The following is a 24,099-nucleotide window of genomic DNA, read 5'->3' on the forward strand; positions in this document are numbered from 1 at the left end:
GTTGGTAGGTGCCCAACATGCTACTGGAGAAGAGTGGAGAAATAACTCCAGAAAGAAGGAAGAGACGGCGCCAAGGCAAAAACAAGGCACAGTCGTGGGTGTGACGGGTGACGGAAGCAAGGTCCGATGCTGTAAAGAGCAATACTGCACAGGAACCTGGAATGTCAGGCCCATGAATCAAGGCAAATTGGAAGTGGTCAAACAGGAGATGGCAAGAGTGAACATCGACATTTTAGGAATCAGTGAATTAAAATGGACCAGAATGGGTTAATTTAACTCAGGTGACCATTATATCTACTGCTGTGGGCAAGAATCCCTTAGAAGAAATGGAGTAGCCCTCATAGTGAGCAAGACTCCAAAATGCAGTATTTAGGTGCAATCTCAAAACTGACAGAATGAGCTCTTTTCACTTCCAAGACAAACCATTAAATATCAGCGTAATCCAAGTGTATGTCCCAACCACTAATGCCGAAGAAGCTGAAGCTGAATGGTTCTATGAGGACCTACAAGAACTTCTAGAATTAATACCCGAAAAAGATGTCATTTTCATCATAGGGGACTGCAATGCAAAAGTAGGAAGTCAAGAGATACCTGCAGTAACAGGCAAGTTTGGCCTTAAGAAGCAGAGCAAAGGCTAACAGAATTTTGCCAGGAGAACACACTGGTCATAGCAAGCACCCTCTTCCAAAAACACAAGAGACGACTCTACACATGAACATCGCCAGGTGGTCAATACCAAAATCAGATTGATTGCATTCTTTGCAGTTGAAGATGGAGAAGCTCTATACAGTCAGCAAAAAGAAGACCAGAAGCTGACTGTGGCTGAGATCATGAACTCCTTCTTGCCAAATTCAGACTTAAATTGAAGAAAGTAGGGAAAACCACTAGACCATTCAGGTATGACCTAAATCAAATCACTTATGTTTATACAGTGGAAGTAAGAAATAGATTCAAAGGATTAGATCTGATAGAACTGCCTGAAGAACTATGGACGGAGGTTCATGCCATTGTACAACAGGCAATGATCAAGATCATCCTCAAGAAAAAGAAATGCAAAAAGGCAAAATGGTTGTCTCAGGAAGCCTTACAAATAGCTGATAAAAGAAGAGAAGCGAAAGGCAAAGGAGAAAAGGAAAGATACACCCATCTGTATGCAGAGTTCCAAAGAATAGCAAGGAGAGATAAGAAAGCTTTCCTCAACGATCAATGCAAAGAAATAGAGGAAAACAATGGAATGGAAAAAACTAGAGATCTCTTCAGGAAAATTAAAGATACCAAGGAAACATTTCATGCAAAGACAGACACAATAAAGGACAGAATCAGTATGGACCTAACAGAAGCAGAAGATATTAAGAAGAGGTGGCAAGAATACACAGAATAACTATACAAAAAATATCTTAATGATCCAGATAATCACAATGGTGTGATCACTCACCTAGAGCTAGACATTCTGGAGTCCAGAGTCAGGTGGGCCTTAGGAAGCATCACTACGAACAAAGCTAGTGGAGGTGATGGAATTCCAGCTGTGCTGTTTCAAGTCCTAAAAGATCATGCTGTGAAAGTGCTGCACTCAATATGCCAGCAAATTTGGAAATCTCAGCAGTGGCCACAGGACTGGAAAAGGTCAGTTTTCATTCCAATCTCAAAGAAAGGCAATGACAAAGAATGCTCAAACTACTACAAAATTGCACGCATCTCACATGCTAGCAAAGTAATGCTCAAAATTCTCCAAGCAAGTCTTCAACAGTACATGAACTAAGAACCTCCATATGTTTAAGCTGGACTTAGAAAAGGCAGAGGAATCAGAGATCAAATTGCCAACATCTGTTAGGTCATAGAAAAAGCAAGAGAGTTCCAGAAAAACATCTACTTCTGCTTTATTGACTATGCCAAAGCCTTTGACTGTGTGGATCACAACTAACTGTGGAAAATTCTCAGAGATGGGAATACCAGACCACCTTGACTACCTCCTGAGAAATCTGTATGCAGATCAAGAAGCAACGGTTAGAACCGGACATGGAACAACGGACTGGTACCAAATTGGGCAAGGAGTATGTCAAGGCTATATATTGTCGCCTTGCTTATTTAACCTATATACAGAGTACATTATGCAAAATGCTGGACTGGTTGAAGCACAAGCTGGAATCAAGATTGCTGGGAGAAATATCAATAACTTCATATATGCAGATGACACCACCCTTACACAGAAAGCAAAGAGGAACTAAAAAGCCTCTTGATGAAAGTGAAAGAGGAGAGTGGAAAAGCTGGCTTAAAACTCAACATTCAAAAAACTAAGATCATGGCATCTGGTCCCATCACTTCATGACAAATAGATGGGGAAACAATGCAAAGAGTGAGAGACTTTATTTTCTTGGGCTCCAAAATCACTGTAGATGGTGACTGCAGCCATGAAATTAAAAGATGCTTTCTCCTTGGAAGAAAAGCTATGCCTAACCTGGACAGCATATTCAAAAGCAGAGACATCACTTTGCTGACAAAGGTCCACCTAGTCAAAGCTATGTTTTTTCCAATGGTCATGTATGGATGTGAGAGCTGGACCATAAAGAAAGTTGAGCGCTGAAGAATTAATGCGTTTGAACTGTGATGTTGGAGAAGAATCTTGAGAGTCCCTTGGACAGCAAGGAGATCCAATCAGTCCATCCTAAAGGAAATCAGTCCTGAATGTTCATTGGAATGTCTGATGATGAAGCTGAAACTCCGATACTTTGGCCACCTGAGGCGAATAACTGACTCATTGGAAAAGACCCTGATGCTGGGAAAGATTGAAGGCAGGAAGAGAAGGGGATGACAGAAGATGAAATGGTTGGATGGCATCACCGACTTGATGGACATGAGTTTGAGCAAGCTCCAGGAGTTCGTGATGAACAGGGAAGACTGGCGTGCTGCAGCCCATGTGGTGTCAAAGAGTCAGACAACTGAGCGACTGAACTGAAGAAAGAACCTAACATCCGACAAGAGCTCTAGCTTGGCCTGGCTATACCCTGAGCCCCTCCCCGACACCATGCCAGCTTCTGCCAGCTCATTGCCACGAGTGTTCTTTACAGTGCCTGTCTGAGTAGTGGGAAGGTCAGGTCACTAAGATTCCACCCATACAGACCCCACACTGAGTGCTCAGAGGCTCACCGTGGGGTGCAACTAGCTGGACCCAACTCTGCCAGATGCCTAGGCCAGGGCTCACTCAGTAGGGCTCAGGGAGCCCTGTGGTGTCAGCCACCCTCTTTCTGCCTGACTCTGTGACATCACATGGCCATCCCCAGCCAGGTAATCCGGGGGAAGAGGATCACTCCTCGGGGCAGAGGCACACAGCCCAGGCCAGCAAGCTGCCCACGACTACCCAAGAGTGAGGAAAGACTATTCAGGAGGAAGAAATAGGCACACAGGCTATGAGTACAAGAGGATGGGTGAGAAGTTCCAGAAGAGACATGAGGAAGACACAAGATGTAAGAGGCCCTCAGTGACATGATGTTAATGGGTGACTCTGAGATGGGTATGCTGAGTCCAGGGGACCCAAAAGAGAGGTGGAGACCTTGGGGCTCTTGTCTCTGATATGAGATGTACCTGGCTGAGCCCAAGGGGCAGCGAAGCCTCAGAATAACTGACATGAAGGGGAAAGAACAGAGTCCCAGGGAGGAGTCCCGAAGGATAGTTTGCTTGCAGAAAAGAGATGAAAAAGAATGGCCAGGGGTGCTGGGCATCCCAGAAGCCAAGCCCAGCACTTCAGAAAGAAGGTGAGGTCTTGACTGCAGAAGCGAGTCAGGGCGGAGCCTGAGAAGAGGGCACAGTGCTGGTGGGAGTGGGTCTCGGAGGGCCGGCCTTCTGCAACCTCACTGAGTCACTGGACTACGGGCCCTCAGAGGGCAGGCCCTGTCTGACATCCTCTCTGCACCAAGTTCTGTGGCCTGTCTTTGTCCAAGAGTCCAGCATTTCTTTCTGAGCGTGGCCCAGGGCCACCACACTGATGACCTAGCTAGGGTCATCCTCATAACTGACTTTGGCCAGACCCCCCTGAAGGGTATCCAGTCCCCAGACCCTGACCCTCATGAGGTGACGTGGGCACGGCCTCCATGAGCAGCTGAGGTCCTGAGAAAGCCTCACCAGGGAGGACACCATGGTTTTGGCCCCGGGGGCTCCCAAGCAGGGTGCAGAGTCTGGGGCCCAGAGAAGGCCCTTTCTCAATCTGTGTGACCTGAGGTGGACCCCAAGCTTCCTCTAGCGATGGCTTCTTGCAGCCCTGTGTGGTGACCCACCCCCGGTTCTCACAGCAGTCCTGGGCAACAGCTGCTCGCCCCAGCCCAGCTAAATACCCAATCTTCTGTAACTTGGCCCAGCTGCCCCCCCCCCCCCCCTCTCCAACCCACACTTCAGGAAGGAGCAGCTGGGGACTTGGTGTGAATAAAGAAACAAGCACCTGAGCCAAGGTCAGGAACACAAACAGAGGGGGCAGTTCTTACCTGTTACCCTTAAGAAATAAAATTCATATTTTATGGCAAGACATAGAAAATTTAAACATAAAATTTTTCTCTGCCCTTTGGTCTCCTCTCTCCCCCAGCCATGCATTGTATTAATAAGTCTGCATTGTGCATCGACCAAACCTCCCGATCCACAGAAACAATTACTCAACCATGAAATGCAACATTCTCCTAGCACCAGCCAGACAACTTTTTAACAGATAACATTCTTTCTTGATCTTGTAAGGGGTCACAAGGCACTTAGATCTGGATTGTGTAAAGTGTTCATAAAGCACGTCATTTAATGTACAGCCTTCTGCCTCAAAAAACTTATATAACTGTCCTTGGTTTCTAATGGGCAGAACAGCTCTCAGAGCTTTCTGAGATGCTCTTCTCCGGTCACAATCTTCAAATTTGGCTCAAATAAAATTTCCCGTTTCTTTCTTAGATCGGATGATTCATTTTCCATCCACACTATGGAAGATTTCACTGAACGTGAGTCACACCACAGTGGGATTCCTTTTCTCTGGGGCTCTAGGAGCGATGGGGGTTCTGGAAGTGCTGGGGAACCTCCCTAGGATGGAGGGGCTACTGAGCAGTCACTGAGGCAAAATCTTTACTTTTAGGAAGGAGGGGTTAAGAGGTGGAAAGTTGAAGCATTCTAGGCAGGGGCCCCAGGGAGAGTAAACTCCAGAAAGGAAAATGTTAATCTCTTTCTGGGAGGTTCCTCCCTCCCTTGGCAGCCAGTTCATACTCCAGGGCCGAGGGCAGAGCAGGCAAGTCAAAGGGGCCTGGTGGATCCTGTGGCTTCTACCCCCAAGAAGTGTGATTCACGCAAATTATCTTAACTTGGGAGTTTCCATTTCTTACTATACTACATGGAACACCTACCTGCTTCTTAGGGTTGTGGCAAAGCTTGAAAGGGACAGGTTACACAGTGATTAAAGAGGTATCTAGGCACAAAGACACCCCAGTATGTGGAGGATGCTATTACTTTATGTCTTTTGCAGAGCTCCCCACTGCATTGTTTATTGTGGAGATGCCTTGCAATAAATAGGCCCCTTTTTTATATAAATCAGGTCTAGCAAAGAGTGAATAAACAGCCCTATTTACTTACTAAGTGTGGCTTTCAAAGGTTGGAACTCAGAATTTCCAGTCTGTGTAACAGCCACAGCTCAAACATTTGGCAGCAAGTAATGGATTTCCAAGGGCAGGTCTGGGCTGGTGCTAGGTGGGGCCTGAAAGCCACAAGAGGAGCCCAGAGCTAGGCCTAGCCCAGGGGGTGGGGTCAGAGTAGGGGTGGTACTGGGTGGGGCCTGGGGCCTGCCTGCTGGTGCTACCACACCCCACCCCAAGCCGCCTGCTCTTCTGAGTGCAGCGGGGTGAGTGTGCAGAGCCTCTGAGTGGAGGGAGGGCTGACCAGTGTATCTTCGTCTCCCTGGGGAAAGGTGCCGGCGAGGTGGACGACATGGCCTGGTGGAAAGCTTGGGTAAGTGCAGAACAAGCAAAGAGGGAGGGTTCCCACACACTGTTGGTCTAGAGAGAAGTCAGCTCAGGCAACATCTGCTGCCTGCCAGGCCAGGCACTGGACTGGGCTGCCCACTGGGGAGGAAGACAAGGAGAGACTGCCCCAGCCCCATGGATGCCCATGGCTGGAAACAATGGAAACAGGGGAGACGGACAGATAAAAGGAACTTCAAAATGCAGCTGGGAAAGCTGAGGGGCTGAGAGAACCCGAATGGAGGGGTCAGGCTGCTGGAAGCAAGGGGAAATCACGGTTAAGTGATGCGTGTGTTTGTGTGTCTGTGTGTGTGGCATGTGTACAGGTTTACAGAGAACCAGGCAAACGTTTCCTTTGAGAGAGAACAGAATATACAAAGGCTCAGAAGAGTGGGAAGCTTGGTTTTAAAGAGAAATAGGCCTGACGGTCCTGGATGGGAGGGTAGAGGATCAGGGGAGATCTACCTAGAGAAGCAGGACAGGGCTGGGTCCTACAGAGCCACCCATGGCAGGCAAAGGAGCTTGGGCTCTATCTTAAGAGCAATGGGGAGTCACTGAAGGAACCTGAGCTAGAGAGCATCCTGATTGAATAAGCTGATGTTGGAGGCCTCATCAATGTCCACCCCTCAGGGGATAGGAGGACAGCCCGGCCCACAGAGGTTTTGTACAGTTGAAATCTGTGAGTGAAATTTGCAGTGACAGATGGCTGAGTTGGGAGGGATGACACATTTTGCCCCTAAGTCTCCTGTGTCCAGATGAATGCACTGATTCTCAGGAGTGCTTCATCTGGGTTTGAGTCCAAGTCTGTCTCAGCTAAGGAGGTGAGAACACAAAAGGAAGGAAGATGAGGAGCGGGTGGCAACCCCCACTCAATGAGGGGACTCTGCACACCTTCCATTCATCCCCAGGCAGCCCTGGGGTAGAAAGGCTGCTCTTTCCACTCGACAGAGGAGGAAACCGAGGCTCAGCAACATCTAGCTACTTGCTCAGTCCCACAGCTAGCAGGCAGGGGTCTAGTGTGAACTGGGGTCTCTCTCTGTCCCCGCCCCAGGCTCTCTGTGCGTCTCAGTGGGCGACCTGGGCTTACCCCAGTTCAGGAAATCTCTTTGTCACAAAGATCACTTCCCAGGAGCTCTCAGATTCAGACATGCTAGGCTGGGACAGGAGGGACAGAGAGGAGGCCCGCGGCAAGGTAGGGTGACTGTCTGGCCCTGGTGAGGCAGCCAGGACAGCTCGAGAGCCAGGCTGGCCTCCAGCTTCATCCTGGCTGATGGGAAACTGGCCTTTGAGGAGGCAGATGTGTCAGGGAGAACCTAGCGCTGGGCACTTCCCAAAGTCAGCTGCGGCCTGATTCTGAGCCTTGCTCCCAAAATCAGGGGCAGGGTAAAGGCCCATCCCTGTGGCCCACCCAGCCAGGCAGGCAAAAGCCTCCTTGTAGGGACCTGGCCAACCTGGAGGAAGGACAATGAGGCTTCCTGAGTATGTACTGTGCCCTGGACATTCTTGTGTCAACCTCTCACTTGGGCCTCAAGACATCTCTGCCATAGAAATGCCCGTATCCTTACTGACAGATAAGGAAACGGAGGCACAAGGAGGATAAGATGGCGTCCAAGGTCGCCACAGTAGGAAATGCTAGAGTCTGGGTTAGACTCTGAGCAGTCTGACACCAGAGCTCAAACTCTGTGGGGCCTGGCAACCCACAGGCCAAGGGCATCAAGATCCCAGGTGGACCCCAGGTGAGACTGGCTGAGCTTCCAGTGAGGGACAGATGACCTCTGAGCCTCTAACGAGACCAGGACTGGACCCGAGGGATGTGAAGATCAGCTCGAGGGAACCTGTCCATGCCTCTCTTAAGGAGATGAAGTTTTGTCTCTGAAGTTCTCCCCAGCAGCCTTGTGACAGGAGAAGGCAAGGGTGTGGCAATTCACCTGAGACCTTCACAGACACAGAACAGATGGAGAGTCACAGGCCAGAATGAGTCATCTTTTCAGTGCAAATGCTCCTGTGTGGACTGGCCCGCTCTGCACAAGGCCCAGGAAGGACCTAGACAGACCTTTCCTCCAACGTGGTGGGGGGTGGGCTGGTCCTGAATAGAATATGTGGAGCTCCAACACCCCATGCTCACCTCCAGGGGCCTGATTCCTAGGAAATTGTCTTTTTCACCTGTAAAACCTTTGTGTGGAAAATGAGGCTGAGGCTTCTCACTGCGGTGAAATCACAAGCCCCGGAGAGCTCTTTACCAACACTGCCTCTGGAGCGCAACCTCAGACCGGCTGAATCCGTCACTCCATGGCGACTAGTATACGCGGCCTGGTGTGTCACTGATGCACAGCCCCTGAGTGCCAGCCTGGGGCAAGAGGCAGGGGGAAAGCTCCTCCTGGGTGGCCCCCAGAGCTTAGCACTGAGATCTGAGATGACCCAACACTCACTAACAACCTGCATTCCTGTGGGCAAGGTTTCCTTCAGGGAAGAGTTCTGGGAAACCTCAGTGTCTGGAAAAGGTTGAGTCATTGATAGCAGGGGGGCGGCAGACAGCTGAGCTTCTGAGCCAGGCTGTGGGTTAAGTCCAGCATCATCATTTACTAGCTATCTAGCCTTGCCAAGTTCTCCAAGCCCAGTCTGTAAAATGGGGCATTCATAACTACCTAATGCAACTGGCAGAGATGTCAAGAAGAGCATTACATCTAAAGTACTTAAAGCCTCTAAAACACAAAGCCTGGCACATAGGACCTGCTCAAATCTTTAACAGTAGTAACAGATGCTTGTGACTCCACAAACAAGGATTGTGATCTATACGTGTGCCCAGCTGGGCAACATCTGGGACCACACAGGCTCTCTGGATCAAATTGCCACAAGGAATTACTTCTAATAATTTCTTCTATGAAACTTGGTGCTAAAGAATTAAAGTAGGAAAATCTGTCACTAGATATTTGAAATTCAAGCAAAGGATATAGAAAGACTTCTTACCTTTTACTCAAAAGAAATATCTTTACAGATATAGCATGGATGGGAAGCTGCTCTGCATTTTCAGGAAGTGGCTAGAGCCAGGAAGGAAGGAAGGAAAAACAGGAGGGGGAAAGGGAGGGCAAAGGAAGGGAGGAAGGATGGATGGATGAATGTGGTGACTGGATGGGTGGATGGATGAATGGAATGACGTGGTAGTGGGACATCTGGGTAGTGAATGAATGAGTGGATGGTGGCTGGGTAAGTGGAAGAGTAGATGAGTGGATGAAGGGTGGCTAGGAGGAGTAGCTGAACAGGCGAGTGGGAGACCAAATACAATGGGACTCAATTCCCTTCCATTTGAAGGGTCTCTGAGTCTCCTTCACACTCAGTCCCCATCTCCAATCTCCCTCCACTCCTTAAGTGCCCATCTCCCCAAACACACACTTAAGAGGGATCGTTCATTTGCACCTTAGAAATTCTGCAGAGCACAAGTCTCAGGAGCCCTCAGGCAAGACTTGGATTAGGGACTTGGAAATCAAGGGCCTAGGGACTTCGGTTATCTGATTTATTTCACAACTTTCAGAACATCAGGTTGTTTTTTCTAAAGCTAACCCTCTGCCCTTTTGAGCCTGAGGACTTGGAAAGGCCCTGAGCTGTCAGGATGTTCATTGGGTGGCCTGGCCCTCTGCTTTCTTATAAGCGCCCACTTCTCAAGAAGAGGGCAGATTGAGCTCAGTCTGGCTTCCCTGCCTCATCCACACGCTTTCCAGACAGCATGTTCAGCTCCATGAAGCCTTTCCTTACTTGATCATTGTCCTTGCAGCTTTGAGCAGGGTTGTCCCTTCCTGTTGCCTGCCAGTGGTGCTAGAAGGACCCGGGGGTGGCTGGGCCTGCTGCCTGCCTCAGATGGCACTGCCTAAGGGAGACACAGCCTGATTCAGAGCCCACGCCCCAGCACAGGGGCAGGGATGGGAGCGGTTTTGTGGCTCCGGCTGGCGCCAGCCTGTTAAAACAAGGAGCCTTTCTGCAAACAAGGGGCCTTTCTGCAGAGGAGACAAGGCAGTCCCACAGAGCCCCCAGGGAAACCAGCAGCCCCTCAGTCAGGCCACGGTCTCTGGGGTACCCTTCCCTACACAACTAATGCCCTGGAGTGACCAACCCCTGGGTCATTCGGCCTCACAGATCTAAGAGATTCCATGGTTGAGCCCTGTTGCCCCAGTGAAACCGCCACTGGCCTCTAAGGGGTGCTCCCTCTTCAGCACCACCCACCTCAAGGCCCTGCTGATTCTTTTTCAGGCCAAGTCCCCTACCCTAACTCTATCCTCCCAAATTTTTTGTCTTTTTTTTTCCTTAAAGTCATTGACCATCACAAAAACCCAGAAAGTGCAAGTAAGGAGGAAACAATTGTCTGCCTGAGGATCTAAGGACCCAGAGCTAGAAAGGAGACATGGCACAGGACTGGGGTGTGCAGAAGGGCTGGAGGCATGGTCCCCACGGAGCAGCTGGGCATGGGAGAGCTGAAGGCTGGAGTCCAGTCTCTAGACCCTCTTCTTGCTGTCCCACAATCAACACGGTGGCTCTGGAAGTGGCCACAGTGCCAGCTACCTGTGAGGTCTTCCCCTACACTGTCTGAGCCTACAAGCCCCAACTCCCCAGGGCTGGCACTGGGGCTGAGAGCTGGGATTCCATCTCTTAGGGTGGCACTGACCCACTCCTCCTCAGAAGGCCCCTCCTTCCAGCCTGAAGCCCCTCCTTCCAGGCCTCCCTTGACCAAGGCGCTAACAGGCACATGGGGCCTCTGCAGCCCTGACATGAGGGGGCCGTATGGCAACTTGATGCCAAGTGGACAAAGGTGCCCCTTCCTCAGCACAGTCTGCCTAAAACTAGCATATCCAGAAGCTGCAGCCTCCACTCGCCCTGGGAGGACAGGCAGGTCCAGGATGGATGGAGGCTCAGCCGCTGGTCGGCAGGGGCCGAGCTGGTGCCCACCCCGCAGAGGCAGCGACAAGGTGCACTGCTTTCCCCACCTCCTGAGCTAAGCAGGGCTGGATTCTCTTGCAGGTTGAACAAGAGGGCGTCTCAGTGAAGGGCAGCCCCCACTTCAACCCAGACCCTGATGCAGAGACCCTCTACAAAGCCATGAAGGGGATTGGTGAGTGGCCTTGATTCGGGAATTCAGTGAGTCTCTGGGGCTCTGCCCATTCTGCTCAAGACCCCTCTGCTCACACCCTTGGGAGTCAGGGTCTCCCAAGCATCTACTGGCACCCAGAGAATCACACAGGGCCCACCTTCCCCAGCACAGGTCTGCACAGGCCTGAAGGCTGGCGGTGGGAGGGCGGATATGAGTGCCGGGTGTGGGAAGCAGGAGGCCATCTGCCATGCATTCCTGCACGTCCTTGTGCAGGGACCTGCTCTCACTCAGCCTGAGCTTTCACACTCGTAAAATTGCCCCAGGAACTCTGGGCCCTGTGTGTCACTGTGAGTTTCAGATGGGACAATACTGGGAATTGTGGGGGGCTGACCTAGTCCCAGGGGGCCTTCAGCCATGCACTCTGCAGCACCTCCCCCCACCCTGCTTAGGCTGGCCACAGGGCCGGCTCCATCCTGCCTCCAGCGTCTGCTTTCCTGATGGCTGGCCGGAGGCCCGCTGGGATTAGGATGACCCGGCCCAGACAGCCCTCATGTCGTCACCCTAGGCAGGATTTACCCTCTCACTGGCTCCAGCTGGTGAACTGGGGCATTAACCAAAACTGCCATTCGCAGACAAACTGAGAAGGAATTTTCTGTTCTCAGCTTCCTGTGAAATCTTTATTATTATCTCCATTTCCCAAAGAAAAAATGCAGTGCCTTGGAGAGGTGAAGCTTCCTGTCCACCCAGTCACTGGGCCGGGAATCAGATCTGGTTTTCTGGATCCTCTGTCCTGACCATCCCCCCAAGTCACCATCACAAGGGAGGACAGGGCAGGAAGTGAGCTCCAAAGGCCCTGGGCGGTGTCCAGAGCAGATCAGATGACCAGAGGGGCCTCAGAGTCCGTCACTGTGAGGCTGAGCCTGGCTGCACCCACATTGTGTGGGCCAGGGGTGGACAGGTAGATTTTCTGTCTGTCTTGTCTACACCATGAAAATCATCAGGCTGGGGAGCTGTCCAGGTGGTGCGTCCCCACTGCTTGGCCACCATGCAGCTGTTCTCCCTCCTCCCCAGCCCCCATCGGCCCCTGGGGGAAATGGGGGTGCTCATGCCACGCCCCCTGCAGGAACCAACGAGCAGGCCATCATCGACGTGCTCACGAAGAGAAGCAACGCACAGCGGCAGCAGATTGCCAAGTCCTTCAAGGCTCAGTTTGGCAAGGTAAAGGCGGGCAGGTGTGCACAGGTGGGCTGTGGAGACTGCTGCTGCCAGAGACAACCTGGGAGGCAGCACCATGCTGTGTGAGCTCCAGCTGACCAAGAGCCCCGCCCATTGGTGACACGGGCATTTGGGACATACGCTAAAAATACGGTGCATTTTATCTCTGAAAATCAGATTTAACTCGTCATCCTGTGTTTTACCTAGAAAACTTACTTACAGATGGCTCTCCACCCCACGTTTCCCAGCCTCTCTCTCACTTGCTCCCTTACATTCGCTCCAGGGTTTCATCCCTGAGTATTTCCCTGCCTCTACACTTTGCTTGCCCAATTTCCTGAGCCTGGAAGGCCCTTTTCTTTCCCACATGCCAGGGATGCAGGGCAGACTCAGCCCTGTGCTGTGTGATGGGGTTTTCTCCTCACATTGGAGCTGCCATTCACATACACTTTCCCTCTTGCCGTGGGGGAAATCCAAGGGCAGGGAGCACACAGTCTGGCTTTGTCCCTCCTCCCACTGCCCCCAGGACAGAGCCAGACATTGGTGTGCCAAATAAAGAGAGTAATAAATGCATGCAGAATCGTGGTAGCTGGAAGCCTCCATCAGCGCACATCAATAATGTGGACATTTAACCCAGAAAGACAATTGGCAAAACCCAGACACAGCATATGAGAAACCAATATGCTCTTCTAAAAAATAATTTCTCTCTCTTAACCTTCACAGCTATGTATTATTCTCTGCATTTGATGTTAGAGGAAACTGATGTTCTGAGAGGTAGAGACTGTTGTCCAAGTCTCCAGAGCCTGTATGAAACAAGGATGGGTTTGAAATCTAGATCTGAAAAGGCCCTTGGTCCTTTAGCTGCGAGGAGATCAGCTGTGTGTGGCCTTGTGGCTTCTTGCAAACCTTAGAAAGAGACATGCATAAAATAGATTCCTTAATTCATGTCACTCATACGTCGAGTGTCTACGGGCTACATGACAGGGACTCGATAGCGAGTAATAACAAACTTGTATTTCGGGATTATGGTGTGTCCAACACTGCACTGAAAAGGGGCTTGACATCTGTCTGCCAATCCCCTAAGCAATGGCATGAAGCAGGGACGCCATGGTGTCTATTCCACAGGAAAGGATAATGATACTCAGAGGGGCTGAGTTGCTGGCCCAAGAAACCCCAGCCAGCACCAGCACATGGCAGAGCCTACTTGGGAATCTCGCCAGAGCCCCTGGGGCCCACCACCATCCTTGCCAGCACTCCGGTGGGTGCAGCACCCAGAATATCATCGTCCCCTCTTCCTGCCGTAGGATCTCATCGAGACCTTGAAGTCGGAGCTGAGTGGCAAGTTCGAGAGGCTCATCATAGCCCTCATGTACCCTCCGTACAGATATGAAGCCAAGGAGCTATACGACGCCATGAAGGTAACCAAGCAAGTTGGGGGGAGGGGCAGAATCACTTACAGGGACTGAATGGACTCCTTTCCCCAGAGAGCTTGGCACAGGGAGCTCCAAGCTCTCCTTGAGCCACCGTTTGGAATGAGCTCAGCAAGCTGGGAGCTTGCTGCTCAGGAGACTGTAGAACACATTTCAGGACTTAGTAGAACATAGGTTCTCCTGTCTCAGAGCAGAAAGAAGTTGGTGAGAGGCCAAGTGACAGATAAGGGATTTATTAGAATAGAAAGCTTGTGAGGTTAAGTGGGCTACAGTTTTATAATCAAAGGAAAAGTGGGGAGGGGGAGAAGACCACCTTCTTCCTCATTCTTGGCAGGACATCAAACTTCAATCATCTTTCCTCCTCCACGATGGGTGGGGGATTTTCTTGTCCCTAAATAGTCAAACCGGGACCATCATGAAACAGTGGAAATGAGCAAAAAGGCTGTAACATATACTAAAATATGGTAAATCATCTCAGTTTTCAATATAAGGTCTCCTTTTCCTTGAGTTTTGTTTTTAGTGCAGGCAGAAGAGCCTGTCCTAGGAATCATTAACTTACCGAGCCCACTGGGCAGGATGTGGGTCTCATTCCACCATTGTTTCATTGTTGGGGGAATGTCTCGCGTTTCTGTTGCATAGTTTTGTTGCTCATCGAGGCTGCTTGGTTTTATGGTTAAGCAAACCTGTTTTCCTGAGTGATCATTAACTTACAGGGGTCTCCCATACTTTTTTCTCTGTTGACCATCCCCTAGGGGGATTAACTATTTAATCACCTACTTTGTCCCTTTACTCTGTTCCTGTTACTCAGACTGCCACCAAACAGACTGACCTCCTGCATCACCTGGTCTTGATAAAGCCAAAGTCAGTCCTTCTCGGGACACCACTAGACCAGGTGTGCAGGAATGAGGGACCAGCCTCTGCCGGCTTGTGCCTGGCTCTCCAGTTTCACTTTACTTCCATTGCTCCTTTTGCATTTGAAGGTAATTCAGGGGTCAGGACCAAGGAACAATAATCATCTCCAACGAAAGGTCACTTACTGTGTACACGGACCTGCTGGGCATTTTCCATCTATTACCTCCACCCCCGGGCGGGGGTGATTTATTATCTCTGTGTCCTGATGAGGATCCTTAGGCTCAGGGAGGTCGAGCCACCTGTTTGGGACCACCCAGCTATGGAGGGGCAAGCTGAGACACACTTTTCCCATCACATCATTTGCCCATAACAGCCACCACTGGAGACAAATGCAGGTGTCTCCTCCTGCAGTGACATCCTCCAGCAGAGGTCTCCCAGCAGAGCGATGGCGAGTTCTTCCTAGGGCCTTCCTTGTGCCTCTTGACAGCAGGAGGATGCAAATGTTCCTCTCTGGTAAGCAGAGATTTTTATCCACAGGGCATAGGAACCAAGGAGGGTGTCATCATCGAAATTCTGGCTTCTCGGACCAAGAACCAGCTGCGGGAGATAATGAAGGCATATGAGGAAGGTAAGGGGCCTGTCAAGAAGAGAAGATGTGGGCCCTGCGTTAAAGGCCAGCTTGGGAATGGCCACGAGCTTTGGCAGTGTAGCAAGGAATAAGAAACAGGAAGTGTACTGGGCCACGTTGGAAAGGACTCTTTCTAGGCTTTTCCACACATGGGTGCTGAGCACCCACTGTGTCCCAAATCCCATGCCTGATAGTGAGGTCAGGTATGGCTCAGGCTTAGCCGCTAAGCTCCCTAAACTCACAGGCTGTTTGCTGGAGGGAAGGGCATGCAGACACTAAACTCTGCCCCTTGAGAGCATGGCAGTGCTGCGGGCCACAGAATTTTTCAGCAGTGGGTGGTGGCGCTGGTACCTTCCTGGCTGGGCATGGGCTGACCTCAGGGACCATGCAGGACCCAGTTTCAGCAGTGAGGGATATGGAGCCCAAGCTAGCTATTCATGGAGTCCGTGGTATGCAAGGCAGAGCCCCTATTCCTCAAGGTCTGCCTCGTGACGAGTCTGTCTGAAGGTTCTGGCTTTGATGAGCCACATAATGAACTGGAGCTTGATCAGGCTTTCTGGACTGGCCCATCTCTGTGTTTTGAGCCTGGCCAGCAACCCATGTCGCTTCCTTGCTCTGAATGACAACCAGTGGGGAGCCTCTGCCACTCAGACACTTGCACAGTACAGAGTCTGTACCAAAGACTCATCCTTCCTAGAAGGCTTTAGTCAGGGGAAGTATGGGAAAGGGGGCTGAGAGGAGAAGAGCAGGCCTAAGTTTCATGGTCCTGATCCCCTGCAGACTATGGATCCAACCTGGAAGAAGACATCAAAGGAGACACCAGCGGCTACCTGGAGAGGATTCTGGTGTGCCTCCTGCAGGTATCCCAGCCCTGGACCCTGAGAACCCCTGGTCTGGGGGATCCCAACCAATCCCCACTCCCAGAGAGCGGCTCTTGGCCAGAGCTGCTGGGGTTGGGTGAGGTGGGGGCAAGGGTGCAGTACAACCACTGGGGCCTGGGCTCACTGGCTTCATCCCAGCATGGCTGGAAGGTCCTCATTGCAGAACCCTGCACTTCTCCAGGAAGCCAAAGAAGAGGGCACATCACTGGGCAGGTCCTGACCACCAGGCCCATGCCAGGCATAGAGCTTACTTTTGCTCAATGAATTCCCCATCCCCCTCAGGGCATTTCTTACAACTCTCATTTTACAGTTGAGAGAGCCAAGGCCCAGAGAGGATAACTGTCCACCTGCCTGCCCAGCGACCCCCTCTGCCCAGGCTGCTCTGCTCAGCCAGCCTAACTTACAGAGTCACCTCTCCTGTTCCTAGGGCAGCAGAGATGACTTGAGTGGTTATGTGGACCCAGGACTGGCCCTGCAAGATGCCCAGGTGAGGCTACCCCTCAGCAGCTTCTGCCTTCCTGGCCACCTGGCCTCACCCTCTGCCATCTAGACTCCAAGCGGGGCAGTGGGGGAAGAGGGGGTTTTCTGATGACGCTAGGCTGAGACCCAGCTCAGCTCTCGACTCTGGAGATGCTGGGCCTCCGAGGCCCAGATGTGTACTTTCAGGTCTCTATAGATCCGCCTGCTGGCAGAGCACTTAGAACTGCCTAGAGTCGGGGTGAAGCCCAGGGCGAGGCGGGGCAGCTCCTAGAGCAGCCCGAAGAAGAGAATTTAACCATGGGAACAGCAGGCTCCCCGTCAAAAAGATGATCAAGCAGAGGAGAATGCCGAGCTGGCAGGGTGGACCGAGGGTGGTCCTTCACCCCCTTGCTCACCTTCACTGGTTGTCATGGGTGTCCCAATGCCAGGATCTGTACGCAGCGGGTGAGAAGATCTGTGGGACAGATGAGATGAAGTTCATCACTATCCTGTGCACACGCAGCGCCACACACCTGCTGAGAGGTACGGGGGAGGCAGGGAGGCAACGTCAGGACCGTGAGGGGTGGGTGCCTCTCCCTTCATACTGAGTACTCAGTGTGTAACCATGTCAGGACACGGAGTTGGGGAGGGGGCTGAGGATCCCGGGACCCTTTGCCCAGCAACCAAGTGGAAGTCAGGGGTGGTGAACTGATGTGTAATCTCTGATGTAAGATGTTGGGGGATGTCAGGCTGAGTGCACATGTCGGCTAAGAGAAGGCTCTCTCCACAGTGTTTGAGGAATATGAGAAAATTGCCAACAAGAGCATTGAGGACAGCATCAAGAGTGAGACCCATGGGTCTCTGGAGGAGGCCATGCTTACAGTAGGTAAGAGACGGAGCTCCATGCTCAGGTACACATGTGTTTCCCAGCCCTGGGGCCCCGGGGAGGGGCAGCATCAAAGGGCAAAGGGCCCAGAGCTCAATGGCAAGTGCTGGGGACCTGTGCTCACCCCAATCAAGGTAAACCTTCATATCAGCCCCCACTCAGCATGTACCATCCACCTAGGACACTGGGGCTTCTAGGGAAGACCCAGAGTCCTCAGTGTGCTCTGTCCTGCCCGAGATGGTTCCCTGCTGCTCATGTAGTTCCCAGCACTGTGTATGTCGTTGGGTATGTGTGTGAAGGTGTCTGAGTACGTGAATATATGTATATGTACACATTTGCAGGATTGTGCAAGACCCAAGGGATATGCTCACCCACAGCAGCCACACAGAGAACATTCTGGCTTTGATTGTGAAGGTCCAAAAAAGCCAACTAGCAGGACCTCAGCCAGGGGTCTGTTCCCTGCCTCAGTTGCTGACTGAAGAAATATGAAGTGTAGTTGGAGTCCAAACTGAGTGATGAGTCGTCTGACGCTAGGGGAACCCTGAGAGCCTTCCCCCAAGCATGAGGTCAGATTCATGTAGGAGGACCCATTCCAGGGCGCATCCTGGGGTCCAGAGCCAAAGTGACAGGCAGAAGAGTCATTGCGGAATGAAGAACTGAGGCCCAGAGCAGAGGGGCTTCCCTCCTCCCTCCCGTGATAGAGCCAAGGTCACCTCCACACCAGGTTGTCCCCACTGGTTGCCAAGTAGCCTGGGAGCGTCACAGTATGTCCTGGTCCCTAAAAGTTGACTGGGCCATCTGACACTCCCCAGCCACCTTTGAGTGCTGTGATCCACCTAATCTATGCCAGAGCCTCCAAACATGACCCCTACTCCAATCTCAGCTTCCATGGGCGGCCCCTGCCTTTAAACAACTCCTAAATAAAATCAACAGGCAAGGAAAATCAAGACTGTACAGTGCCCTTCTGGGCACTTCCTGCTGATTACTCCTGAAGACTCACATCACTGTCTTCACATGTGGACAGGGCAAGGCAGGGAGATCAAGTCACTAACACACAGCGCCGTCAGGCAGAGTTCAAACTCATGCCTGTCTCCCTCAGAGCCCTCCTCTTTCTGCTGCCTTGGGTCAAAACGCCAACCTCCCCACCCAGACACTCAGTCTCTAAAGCAGCATCTATGAAAGAGGGTGTGGGGCCAGGTGCTCTGGAGCCAAGCCCCATCTGTCACAGGGGAATTCAATCTGAGGGGTCCTCTGACAAGTGACACTCAGAGGCCACTGCTCACCATAATGGTGGCTCCTCCTCGGAGCTGTGTGGATGGACTCTCAGTGAAGCTGTCTCTGGAATGTAAGAGCCCCGGGACTCCCTTGGTGGAGCTGTGGTCCGATGGGCCAGACCAACCCTGTGGGCCCCAGTGCATTTCACATCCTGCCCCTTTGTCTGCCTGCTCTGGGCCTTTGCACCTGTGCCCAGAGCCCTGGGCTTCCCTCCCTGCCCCACCCTTCCTGACACGAAGCCCTTCAGGACTAGGCAGGGCACCAATAAATAGGCCAAGATGTGCACAACCCTTAGGACTCAAAGCAAGATAAAGTAAATGAACATGTGTACAATGCTGCCCACAGCCCCTGGTTGCTAACAGAACTTTCCTGTTTGCCAGTGAAGTGCACCCGGAACCTCCACAGCTACTTCGCGGAGCGCCTTTACTTTGCCATGAAGGTAACTGCTTTGTTTTCTGTGTGCCTGACCCTCAGTCCTACATGGCACCAGTCACAAAGCCAAGGAGCTCAGAGCCACCACCCAGTTCTTCCACACTTGGGTCTCCTCTTATTCCACCCTCTTGTGGCTCAGGCTGGTTTTAGTTCTCAGTGGGCAAGTCAGGCTAGGAAAGGGAAGCTGCATCTCCTGAAGGCTGGATTTGAGCAGATGCGCTCGCAGGTGTTCATGGCCCTGAACTTTCACCACAGCCCTGGGACACTTCATGGTGCAATCCACCCTCCCACCTGCCCTCCCAGAGGTGACGAAACCGTGGTCAAGGTCACAGAGCTGATACATGGCAAAGCCTTGATTTGAACCCAAGTCAGTGCAATTGTCCTTTTTAATTTCTTTTATTTATTCATTACTGTCCAAGTGGCTTCCTTGAGAAAGCACAGGATTGCCAGGAGATCAAGGCACCCTTTGAATGGACACATTCAACTTTCCTGCGTGTGCCAGAGTGCCGATCTGGGTTTGCCTATCGTCCAAAAGCCTGCACTGGTCACTCAGACAGCTGTTCAAATGCTCATATTAGGTGCAGGTTGTGGTATCTGGAACCACATTGGAAGATAGATAGTCAAAATAATTCCCGAAGGTTAAGGTGAGGTAAAGGTGCCCACCTTTTCCAACTGATGGTGGTTAACATCGCCTGAAGCAAGAACCCCAAGCCCTCTGGCTACATCTGGCCAGGGAAATGAAAAAGGATGTGGGATCCCTGTGGCCACATGGCTCCTTCTGACAGAAGAGTATTCAAGGGTGAAAGTGAGAGGGAGGGTCCTGTTTGTGAATTTTCCAGTTAAGCAGAGCTCATGATGTTGCTGCCCTAGGAAGAGGTCTTATTCCTGAAGCAAAGAGAATTTTGTGTCCAGAATCAAATCAAACACACACTGCAGCCTGAGGCACTTGGCTAGTAATAAGAAGCAATATGAGCAGTGAGCAAGGATGGGTCAAGGGACCCCCTAGTGCATCCTTCTAAGCTTCACTGTCCTTCCTGTTTCCCCATCCCCCACAAAAGCCCCCTGGACCCAACAGAGATTTGTTATTGTCACAAAGATGGACCAGGAAGGCAGGAAGTGATGGTTGATTGCTGTGTTTTATCCAGGGAGCAGGGACTCTGGATGGGACCCTGATAAGAAACATCGTTTCCAGGAGTGAGATTGACTTGAATCTTATCAAGAATCAGTTCAAGAAGATGTACGGCAAGACCCTCAGCAGCATGATCATGGTGAGTTATGAGCTCCCAAGTCTAACACCAGTTTGGAGCAGAGACCTTGCTGGGAAGCCTGAATGCTGTGACCAACGTCATCAGTCACACGTGTCCATCCCTTCCCAGGGAGCATCACACTTGCATTCATTGCTGTGTGGTACGTACAGGGATCAGCAAGGAGGTCAGCGTGCCTAGTGGAGGTCCCTCTTCACCCAGAAAGTTAGCTTTGCCTTTGCGTTATAGTTACCCCTTTGAAAATGACACACCAAATCCTTGCAGAAGGAACCATATCTGAAGAGTCAATGAGAGTATATAGTTTAGTAGGAACTGAGGAGTAGCATTCAAATAGAGATTTAAGTAATCCTGGCAGCAACATTTAAAGGAGATAAATCATATGAGCTTCAGTGGGTTGCCTAACATGATTCCCATTAGTGAACGTTCTAGAGTTGAGAAAACGCAGAGCAATTATCACACTGCTATAACTTCAAGAGAAATAGCTCTTCTAGCAGTTAATGTCAATTGAGGCCTTGACAGTTTCATTAATGAAAGTCAAGTCATGAGAAATATATCCCTAAGTCTTCACTGGCTACTAGTCAAGTCTCTAGTTATTCTACAAATGCCTATTGTTCACTATACTTTTCAAGAAACACATGGCTTATGAGATGTTAAAAAGACATTTTCCCTTTCAGAAATTTCAGAATGCAGCAATAGGTGGCCAGGGTGAGGGGTGAGGGGTGCGTGGTGGCAGTAGGGACAGCCTGAAGTGGAAAACAAGGAAAGATGGGGGGCAGTGGCATAGGAACCAGTACAAGCATGTGCCAGGACTCCCCCCAAGCAGCACAGCTCCTAGTAACAAGAGCTCTTGACGGGGACAACTCCAAGCCAGGTCAATGTCCTTCTAACCAAACTCCCTTCTAAATCTCATGTCCCTCCTGTCCTCAGGAAGACACAAGTGGTGACTACAAGAATGCCCTGCTGAACCTGGTGGGCAGCGACCTCTGAAGCCTCAGAAGGACAAGAGCAAAGGCTAAGAAGGCGGAGTCACTAGGCCCTGCTTGCTGAGCCTTGGCCACGGATGGGGGTGGGGGAAGCCACAGAGCACCTTTCAGTCTTATATCTCCCAGCTTCTAGCACTTTCCACCCGGTTTCTCTGATCCAGAAAGAAGGATCAGCCTGGGACTCGTACCTCTACTGTCTTTCCAAGTCAATTCCAGATGTGAGCACATTGCCAACCTTAGGATATACTGTGCCTGGTCTAACAAATACCTTGATGTGAAGGAGTCTGCAAGACCTCGTAATCGTTTCTTTCTCCCTACACAAGCGCTTCCCAAGCCTGCCTGATCAGAGCCCCCTAGGCACAACTTACACAAAGACTCAGCTACAACCCCATCTACTAATCTAGATCTGCAGAGAAAGGACCGGAGAATATGGCATTTTAATAAGTGTCTCAGCTGATATGCTTCTCTTTCAGACAACGAGAGAAGGCTGTGAGAACCTATCCGTTTCAGAGCACGTACTCATGGGCAGCTAAGAAAGGAACACATACATCCAGGCCAGCTGGGCTGCCCAACATTCATTCACCAGCTTCATCTAAAGACACTAGGCTGTAGGTAGAAGAGAAGTTCTCTCATCATCCTCCCAGCAGAGCAAGCTGAAAGCTAATGTCCTGACAAGGACACTGTGTTCTAAGAGGCTTGAGCTTCTCTAACTCTTGACAAAACCAGGCCCTCCTTCCTTTCATGACAGAGCATGGAGAATCTCTAATGCTAACCAGTGGCAATGGCAACTGATTACAGGGGAAACTGAGATGCCTGTGTTGAGCTTTTCAGAATAATAAAGATTTTTACAACGGAATATACGTGTCTTTGGACTTTTAGCAGTGACCAAAGTAGGACCGCTTGAATTAGCCAATTAGGCTCTACCCCATTGAGCCTACTCTCCTGATTATGCCATCTAGGGCCACAAAGCTTATCTTTTTCCATTAACACCATTTCTGATCTCTGAATACAGCCCACATATTCTGCCAAGATTTCTTCTGTCAAAGCCAAATGTCCCTGATCCCTTCAACTATCCCTCCTAAGGCCCAGTTTGCAGCCAAGTCCTCTGAACATGCTCTAGCTTGCACACTCCCTTTTAGAGTACAGTCCCAAGGAACTGGGTTTGTTTATTGGTTGGTTGGTTTTTTTTCAGGGATAGACAATAAGATTATATGTGGCCATGTCAGGTCCAGGTTCATGCCGCCCTGGAGGGGTTTCAATCCATTTACAGGCATCTTGTCAGAATGCCTGCCAGGGATCCATAGGGCAGGACCAGGCTTTCCTCGTGCAGGTCATCACATCACAATAATGCTTTGTTAAAGGGCAGATCATTACACAGCTTTGGCAAGGAGATACCGGGGAGTGAAGAGTGAGGCAAATCAGTGGGGGTTTTAAGTTCACAGAGAGGAGAGGTAGATTCTGGCTGTGCATTGCACTAGCTCTACGACTCTGACCATCACTTCACATGTGCAAGTGTGTGTGAGAGAGAGAAAGCCTGAGATTCCTTAGCTTTTCCTGCAGGTGGAGACTCAGTTGTAAGCACTGCTTCCAAGTCACCCCAAAGCGAGTGCTAGAAAACCAGCATTTTATGATGCTCCTGGGTTCTATAGGCCAGGAATTCAACTGGAGCACAGTACGGGTAACTTGTCTCTGCTTCAGCAAAACTGAGGACAGTGTTGGGAAGACCCCAAAGTCAGGAGAACACTAGGGCAGGTACTGGAATCATCTGGAGACGTCTTTACTCACAAGTTGGGTGCCAATGAGATGGCTGGAAGGCTGGGATCCTACCTGCAGCTTCACCAGGATGGGGCTCCAGGGGAGTGGGAGCACGTCCAAGCTGGCTCAGGGCTGTATCACCTTCTGTGACATAACCTCACACAGATCACTTCCATGGTGTCCTGTTGGTCAAAGTCATCATGAGCCAGCCCATCTTCAAAGTAAGGAAAAACAGTCCCCATCTGTCAACGGGCAAATATCAAAGAATTTGGTGGCCAATTCCTTAAACCCTGAACAAGTGGCTTAAATATTGATCCCCTCATGCGGCCCTTTGTGCATGGCTGCTGTCTGCAGGGCTGGATCGGGGTCTAAGGGGCCCCTGAAGGGTCAAGTCTCAATCCCTACTGCTGGGTTTCGGGGCTCTCGGTCAGGTCCCAGGCAAGGCTCTGGGTGGCGATGATTCTTGTTTTCTATTTTTGACTCAAGCCCTCCCCTGGACTTTCTTCCAGTGCTGAGTCACTGAGTCACTTTTGGCCAAAGCCCTTTAGAAAGGACACAGGATCCCTCCACCCTGCAACCCGTTGGAAGGCTAGTCCTCTGGGTAGAGGAGTCCCTTGGGGCCCTCCCTAAAACCAGCCTGACAGGTCCAAACAGAAGCTTCAAGAAAGGCTGCAGTCAAGAAGATGGCCTAGGATACACAGTGGTGCCCAACTGCGTGCCCAGCAAGGCCATCTGTTTAGCAGAACCGTGCGTTTCCCCCATCACTCCCGATGGAGCAGAATGGAGGACTCCGCGTCACCACAGGGAGGAAGCAGCAGGACTCTTCAGACTAGAGGGGTGCTCTCTCCTCCTGGGGTCACAGTTAGAGCAGCCAGGGGTCATGCGGCCTCCCTGCGATGTGGCTCCCATGTAGCCGAGGGCATTCTCCGGAGAAGGGACCAGCTGACTCTCGTGGTTCCTGGGGCAGAGGGCAACGGCTGGTAAAGGGACCTGGC

The 24,099-nt window shown here is 51.1% G+C and overlaps 1 protein-coding gene across 1 annotated transcript; it reads left to right on the plus strand.

Moving 5' to 3' along the window:
- The first annotated feature begins 5,760 nt into the window (after positions 1 to 5,760).
- Positions 5,761 to 22,205, plus strand: LOC120865152 (annexin A8). The gene is made up of 12 exons (XM_040242148.1): positions 5,761 to 5,958; positions 10,977 to 11,067; positions 12,170 to 12,264; positions 13,563 to 13,676; positions 15,078 to 15,168; positions 15,949 to 16,028; positions 16,477 to 16,536; positions 16,958 to 17,051; positions 17,299 to 17,394; positions 19,050 to 19,108; positions 20,247 to 20,369; positions 21,294 to 22,205. Exons 1-12 carry the CDS (start codon positions 5,938 to 5,940, stop codon positions 21,351 to 21,353), a joined length of 984 nt encoding a protein of 327 aa, XP_040098082.1. The 5' UTR covers positions 5,761 to 5,937; the 3' UTR covers positions 21,354 to 22,205.
- Positions 22,206 to 24,099: the final 1,894 nt, after the last annotated feature.

This window comes from Oryx dammah, unplaced genomic scaffold (genome assembly GCF_014754425.2).
Source record: "Oryx dammah isolate SB20612 unplaced genomic scaffold, SCBI_Odam_1.1 HiC_scaffold_6, whole genome shotgun sequence".
Classification (NCBI taxonomy): domain Eukaryota; kingdom Metazoa; phylum Chordata; class Mammalia; order Artiodactyla; family Bovidae; genus Oryx; species Oryx dammah.

Coding starts and splice junctions, on each gene's coding strand:
- LOC120865152 (XM_040242148.1), top strand. CDS start 5,938: ATGGCCTGGTGGAAAGCTTGG. Junction 5,959..10,976: donor TGGCCTGGTGGAAAGCTTGG/GTAAGTGCAGAA, acceptor ATTCTCTTGCAG/GTTGAACAAGAGGGCGTCTC. Junction 13,677..15,077: donor AGCTATACGACGCCATGAAG/GTAACCAAGCAA, acceptor TTTTATCCACAG/GGCATAGGAACCAAGGAGGG.